The 7,500-nt window shown below is 43.0% G+C and overlaps 1 protein-coding gene across 1 annotated transcript in view; it reads left to right on the forward strand.

Moving 5' to 3' along the window:
- LOC133558879 (ryanodine receptor 2-like) overlaps positions 1-7,500 on the forward strand; it is a 261,295-nt gene that overhangs the window by 211,192 nt on the left and 42,603 nt on the right. The window contains exons 78-87 of the mRNA XM_061910016.1: positions 173-224; positions 1,524-1,571; positions 1,677-1,776; positions 3,293-3,372; positions 3,540-3,616; positions 3,681-3,754; positions 5,823-5,903; positions 6,960-7,048; positions 7,109-7,237; positions 7,300-7,404. Coding sequence (XP_061766000.1) covers positions 173-224; positions 1,524-1,571; positions 1,677-1,776; positions 3,293-3,372; positions 3,540-3,616; positions 3,681-3,754; positions 5,823-5,903; positions 6,960-7,048; positions 7,109-7,237; positions 7,300-7,404 — 835 coding nt within the window. The remainder of the gene's footprint in view (positions 1-172; positions 225-1,523; positions 1,572-1,676; positions 1,777-3,292; positions 3,373-3,539; positions 3,617-3,680; positions 3,755-5,822; positions 5,904-6,959; positions 7,049-7,108; positions 7,238-7,299; positions 7,405-7,500) is intronic.

Here is a 7,500-nt window from a genome sequence, read left to right on the forward strand (position 1 = left end):
GGCAACAAGTTGGAAATAAGGAAGGTAACAAGTGGGAAATAAGGAAGGCAACAAGTTGGAAATAAGGAAGGCAAGAAGTGGGAAATAAGGAAGGCAAGAAGTGTCCTTCCAAGCCAAGTCATGTGTCATGTGATATGTCCTTCATGTGATATGTCCTTTCTTGTCTCCCCAGTGGTCTGGGAACTGACAGTCTGTATGTGTCCTACGTGGAGATGATGGCCAAGGTAATAATAGAAGACAAAAAGCCCTTTTCCACCGCACAAACTTTTACAGGAACTTCCTTACTTACTTACTTCCCCACTTAAATAAAGTTCCCGCTGTGTTTCCACCAAAAACTACCCAGGTAGGTTTAGTTCTTCAGGAACCTTCCAGAGTTCCTCCTAGCTAGGTGGGACTTTTCCAAGGGACCAGGAACCTTTCCGGGGGCGGGCTGTGCTGCGGATCACTGATTGGTTGAACTCAATTGGGGGCGTTCCTAAAACTTATTTTTCAAAGTCTCGGTCACCATTGCAATATACTTCTTTATTTCTTATTTCTTGTGTGTTTCTATGACAACTAACTTGACAACGGAGAGAAAGAATGTCAATGATAAATGGGTTGTACTTGTTATAGCGCTTTTCTACCTTCAAGGTACGCAAAGCGCTTTGACACTATTTACACATTCACACACACATTCACACACACATTCACACACTGATGGAGGGAGCTGCCATGCAAGGTGCTAACCAGCACCCATCAGGAGCAAGGGTGAAGATTCTTGCTCAGGACACAACGGACGTGACCAGGTTGGTAGAAAGTGGGGATTGAACCAGGAACCCTCAGGTTGCTGGCACGGCCATTCTTCCAACCACGCCGTCGGAACTTTTGACTTGTAGGAACTTTAGTGCTGAAGAAGGCTGATCAGTGGAACTATCTTGCAGTCTTTTTAAACTACATGCACTTTATTCTTGTTTTGTACTTCTTACTAACTTCATTTTGTTAGGTGAAGTAGACACATTCTTTTAAACGTATTTATATGATATATTTATTGATATATTGTTATTTACAGATAAACACTGACATGTAGTATTGATATATTGTTATTTACAGATAAACACTGACAAGTATTATTGATATATTGTTATTTACAGCTGAATTGGACCAAAGGGAATCACCTGACTTCATGAAGTCATCATTTACTGAGAGGACGACTTTCTGACTGTTGGACATTGCAGACAAAAGTCTGACTTCTTATGAACAATTTTGATCACTTTATTTTGTAAATCCTATTGTTTTGTACATGATTGCTTTGTCTTTCAATCCCATGGCCTCAGTGTAGTGGAATATAGTAGACTAGACCGCTCCCGAGTACGTCATCAGCCTGATTTGTAGAAACTAGCTGGACTGTGGTGGAAAGAAAGCACGTACTTCTACAGGAACACCAAGTTCCAGGAAGCAGAGGTTCCAGGAACCAAAAGTTCAGTGGAAAAGGGCCTGAAGGAGATTTTGAAGTCCATGTTGTCACCACAAGTTTGCCATTGCAGAGTTGCCAGAGGGAAGACGACCAGCTACAGGGGGTGGAAAGTTTTGAAGTGAGTCTTTTCTGTCAACTTCTTCTTCTTCACCGTAGCAAACATAACCATCTGACCTGAGGGGCAACATCAAAAAGCTCCAATAAAACAGTTGCTGTGTTCCAGGAGAAGGAGATGGACAAACAGAAGCTGCTCTACCAGCAGGCCAGGCTGCATGTCCGGGGAGCCTCAGAGATGGTCCTGCAGAGCATCGCTGCCAGCAAAGGTACTTTCACAAGCAAGTCCTGCAGAGCAGCAAAGGTACTTTCACAAGCAAGTCCTGCAGAGCAGCAAAGGTACTTTCACAAGCAAGTCCTGCAGAGCAGCAAAGGGAGTTTCACAAGCAAGTCCTGCAGAGCAGCAAAGGGAGTTTCACAAGCAAGTCCTGCAGAGCAGCAAAGGTACTTTCACAAGCAAGTCCTGCAGAGCAGCAAAAGTAGTTGAGCAGCAAGTCCTGCAGAGCAGCAAAGGTAGTTTCACAAGCAAGTCCTGCAGAGCAGCAAAGGGAGTTTCACAAGCAAGTCCTGCAGAGCAGCAAAGGGAGTTTCACAAGCAAGTCCTGCAGAGCAGCAAAGGTAGTTGAGCAGCAAGTCCTGCAGAGCAGCAAAGGTAGTTGAGCAGCAAGTCCTGCAGAGCAGCAAAGGTACTTTCACAAGCAAGTCCTGCAGAGCAGCAAAGGTACTTTCACAAGCAAGTCCTGCAGAGCAGCAAAGGTACTTTCACAAGCAAGTCCTGCAGAGCAGCAAAGGTACTTTCACAAGCAAGTCCTGCAGAGCAGCAAAGGTACTTTCACAAGCAAGTCCTGCAGAGCAGCAAAGGTAGTTTCACAAGCAAGTCCTGCAGAGCAGCAAAGGGAGTTTCACAAGCAAGTCCTGCAGAGCAGCAAAGGGAGTTTCACAAGCAAGTCCTGCAGAGCAGCAAAGGTACTTTCACAAGCAAGTCCTGCAGAGCAGCAAAAGTAGTTGAGCAGCAAGTCCTGCAGAGCAGCAAAGGTAGTTTCACAAGCAAGTCCTGCAGAGCAGCAAAGGGAGTTTCACAAGCAAGTCCTGCAGAGCAGCAAAGGGAGTTTCACAAGCAAGTCCTGCAGAGCAGCAAAGGTAGTTGAGCAGCAAGTCCTGCAGAGCAGCAAAGGTAGTTGAGCAGCAAGTCCTGCAGAGCAGCAAAGGTAGTTGAGCAGCAAGTCCTGCAGAGCAGCAAAGGTACTTTCACAAGCAAGTCCTGCAGAGCAGCAAAGGTACTTTCACAAGCAAGTCCTGCAGAGCAGCAAAGGTACTTTCACAAGCAAGTCCTGCAGAGCAGCAAAGGTACTTTCACAAGCAAGTCCTGCAGAGCAGCAAAGGTAGTTTCACAAGCAAGTCCTGCAGAGCAGCAAAGGTACTTTCACAAGCAAGTCCTGCAGAGCAGCAAATGTACTTTCACAAGCAAGTCCTGCAGAGCAGCAAAGGTACTTTCACAAGCAAGTCCTGCAGAGCAGCAAAGGTACTTTCACAAGCAAGTCCTGCAGAGCAGCAAAGGTAGTTTCACAAGCAAGTCCTGCAGAGCAGCAAAGGTACTTTCACAAGCAAGTCCTGCAGAGCAGCAAAGGTAGTTGAGCAGCAAGTCCTGCAGAGCAGCAAAGGTAGTTTCACAAGCAAGTCCTGCAGAGCAGCAAAGGTAGTTGAGCATCAAGTCAAAGTCTGACTCTGACATGTTCTTCAAGCTGTGCTGTGTTTGTTGACGGTGATGATTTGAGGTCTCCTCAGGAAGTTTTGGCTCCATGATGGCTCCGACACTCCAGCTGGGCATCGCACTTCTCAACGGAGGGAACGCCGCCGTTCAGCAGGTGCATTGTGGCGCTGATCTCACACTCCCAAGTTTCCTTCTGAAACCTAGTCTGAGAACTTTGTGATGATGTTCCTGTCACAGTCTACTTCCAAATGGAGTGTGACAGGTGGTTGTAGTGAAGTGTGGTCACACCTGCCCTAATCACACCTTGCCGGCTTCTCATAGAAAATGCTGGATTACCTGCGAGAGCGACGTGACGTTGGCTTCTTTCAGAGCTTGGCTGGACTGGTGCAGGCCTGCAGGTGGGTCAGATCCTTGCTGTCAGTCCTGGCTGCCAAAGCACTGAGTCTTGTTTGCCATTTCCAGTGTGCTGGATTTAAACGCTTTTGAGAGGCAGAACAAAGCTGAAAGATTAGGCATGATCCTGGATGACAGCTCAGGTAAGCTGCCTTCCTTTTAACACTATATTCCATACTTTCTCCTCCTTTCCATCCACCTTTTAACACTATATTCCATACTTTCTCATCCTTTCCATCCACCTTTAACACTATATTCCATACTTTCTCATCCTTTCCATCCACCTTTTAACACTATATTCCATACTTTCTCATCCTTTCCATCCACCTTTTAACACTATATTCCATTCTTTGTCATCCTTTCCATCCACCTTTTAACACTATATTCCATACTTTCTCATCCTTTCCATCCACCTATTAACACACTATATTCCATACTTTCTCATCCTTTCCATCCACCTATTAACACACTATATTCCATACTTTCTCATCCTTTCCATCCACCTATTAACACACTATATTCCATTCTTTGTCATCCTTTCCATCCACCTTTTAACACTATATTCCATACTTTCTCATCCTTTCCATCCACCTTTTAACACTATATTCCATACTTTCTCATCCTTTCCATCCACCTTTTAACACTATATTCCATACTTTCTCATCCTTTCCATCCACCTTTTAACACTATATTCCATACTTTCTCATCCTTTCCATCCACCTTTTAACACTATATTCCATACTTTCTCATCCTTTCCATCCACCTTTTAACACTATATTCCATACTTTCTCATCCTTTCCATCCACCTTTTAACACTATATTCCATACTTTCTCATCCTTTCCATCCACCTTTTAACACTATATTCCATTCTTTGTCATCCTTTCCATCCACCTTTTAACACTATATTCCATACTTTCTCATCCTTTCCATCCACCTATTAACACACTATATTCCATACTTTCTCATCCTTTCCATCCACCTATTAACACACTATATTCCATTCTTTGTCATCCTTTCCATCCACCTTTTAACACTATATTCCATACTTTCTCATCCTTTCCATCCACCTTTTAACACTATATTCCATACTTTCTCATCCTTTCCATCCACCTTTTAACACTATATTCCATACTTTCTCATCCTTTCCATCCACCTTTTAACACTATATTCCATTATTTCTCATCCTTTCCATCCACCTTTTAACACTATATTCCATACTTTCTCATCCTTTCCATCCACCTTTTAACACTATATTCCATACTTTCTCATCCTTTCCATCCACCTTTTAACACTATATTCCATACTTTCTCATCCTTTCCATCCACCTTTTAACACTATATTCCATTCTTTGTCATCCTTTCCATCCACCTTTTAACACTATATTCCATACTTTCTCATCCTTTCCATCCACCTATTAACACTATATTCCATACTTTCTCATCCTTTCCATCCACCTTTTAACACTATATTCCATACTTTCTCATCCTTTCCACCCACCTATTAACACTATATTCCATACTTTCTCATCCTTTCCATCCACCTTTTAACACTATATTCCATTCTTTGTCATCCTTTCCATCCACCTTTTAACACTATATTCCATACTTTCTCATCCTTTCCATCCACCTATTAACACACTATATTCCATACTTTCTCATCCTTTCCATCCACCTTTTAACACTATATTCCATACTTTCTCATCCTTTCCATCCACCTTTTAACACTATATTCCATACTTTCTCATCCTTTCCATCCACCTTTTAACACTATATTCCATTCTTTGTCATCCTTTCCATCCACCTTTTAACACTATATTCCATACTTTCTCATCCTTTCCATCCACCTATTAACACTATATTCCATACTTTCTCATCCTTTCCATCCACCTTTTAACACTATATTCCATACTTTCTCATCCTTTCCATCCACCTATTAACACTATATTCCATACTTTCTCATCCTTTCCATCCACCTTTTAACACTATATTCCATTCTTTGTCATCCTTTCCATCCACCTATTAACACACTATATTCCATACTTTCTCATCCTTTCCATCCACCTATTAACACACTATATTCCATACTTTCTCATCCTTTCCATCCACCTGTTAACACACTATATTCCATTCTTTGTCATCCTTTCCATCCACCTTTTAACCCGCTATTTCCTCTACTTTGTCCCCCTTTCCATCCCCCCCCCACGTGGTCAGGAGTGGAGGTGCTGCGTGATGAACATGTGACCTGCGACCTGTTGCGCTTGCTGCAGCTGCTGTGTGAAGGACACAACTCAGGTGATTGTTCTTCTCTCCCACAATCTCCAGCACTTCAATCAACTCTTCTTTTTGATTCATTTCTGATGGACTCCCAGGATGTGTGTTTGGTGTTATTATCGTCCAAAGTGTGGCCCCGGGGACATTTACGGAATAGAGCTTCTTTTTATTCCAGCCCGTGACATTTAGCACAGCTTGCATCGAAACAAACCCAAAAGAAAAAAAGAAAACCGTTTTTTATTTCAATTGTTTTGCTTAATTTTAAATGGATCTTTTTTTAAGAAAGATATGTTACAAGATATCCCTAAAATAAAAATAGTTGCTACATAATATGACTTCAACAACAAGCCAGGAACTTTAAAATCCTTTTTTTGTGGGATTTTCCAGATGATAAACATGCAGCCCCTTGGGTTATTAAAACTATTGAGCTAGTTGTGTACAAAGAAAAGATGAAATACTACTTGACAGATACTGTAAAATAATGTTTTCCACTCAGTGCAGATTGTTGTTTTATCACAGTGTTGTGCGTTACTAACTCCATCTTTCATGCTGACGTCCAAGCAACCTCATCTCTTGCCGTAGCTCGCTTTTATGGCTAATACCGAAGCACGCCGATGTGTTAGTACGCTACAAAAAAGAGTTCCTCAGTGTTCACTCTTATAACAATCTTGCTACAGTTTGTTTATTACACAAAGTAGATGAAATATTCTTGACCGTTTCTGAATGTGTTTTTAATGCGATTCAGCGGTAGAAGTGATTAGCAGCATTGCTAACCTCTTAGAGCGAGCCAACTGTTGCATGTTGGACCTACAATTAGTATAAGATGACTCATTCTGTGTTATTTGAGGGACTGGGCCCCCAGGTCAAAGAGGTTAGGAACCCCTACTCTACAATCCATTATAGCTGGGATAGGCTCCAGCACACCTGTGACCCCGAGAGGGACAAGTGGTAGAAAATGGATGGATGGATAAAGAAAGCGTTGAAAATCCCGCCGGGGTATTTATGAATGCGGCCTGGGGAGAAGAAGTTTGGACACCTTTGTTGAGTTTTTTCACATAAGTGCAACTCATGCATCAGATTTCCAGAACTACTTGCGAACTCAGAGCGGCAACAACACCACTGTCAACATGATCATTTCCACGGTGGATTACCTGCTGAGAATACAGGTGAGACTCCAACTCAGCAGCAGTTTGCCAGGAAAAAACACTTCCTCTCCTTTTCTTCAGGAGTCCATCAGCGACTTCTACTGGTACTACTCTGGCAAGGACGCCATCGACCTGCAAGGCCAGCGCAACTTTTCCAAGGCCATCAGGGTGTCCAAGCAGGTGTTCAACACGCTCACCGAGTACATACAGGTGAGACTTTCTTCTAGGCTTCCTGCTGTCCAGGAAGTCACTCCTCATGTGGGGACTTGCAGGGACCGTGCACTGGAAACCAGCAGAGTCTGGCTCACAGTCGCCTGTGGGACGCCGTGGTGGGCTTCCTTCATGTCTTTGCTCACATGCAGATGAAGCTCTCACAGGTAGGACACATTCTTTCTGCAAGTCTGCACCTTGAAAGGTGTTTGCCGATGATAAATTATAATCTTAGCAACTTCCCTCAACTAAAAATGGATGTT

Source organism: Nerophis ophidion, linkage group LG09 (assembly GCF_033978795.1).
Source record: "Nerophis ophidion isolate RoL-2023_Sa linkage group LG09, RoL_Noph_v1.0, whole genome shotgun sequence".
NCBI lineage: Eukaryota > Metazoa > Chordata > Actinopteri > Syngnathiformes > Syngnathidae > Nerophis > Nerophis ophidion.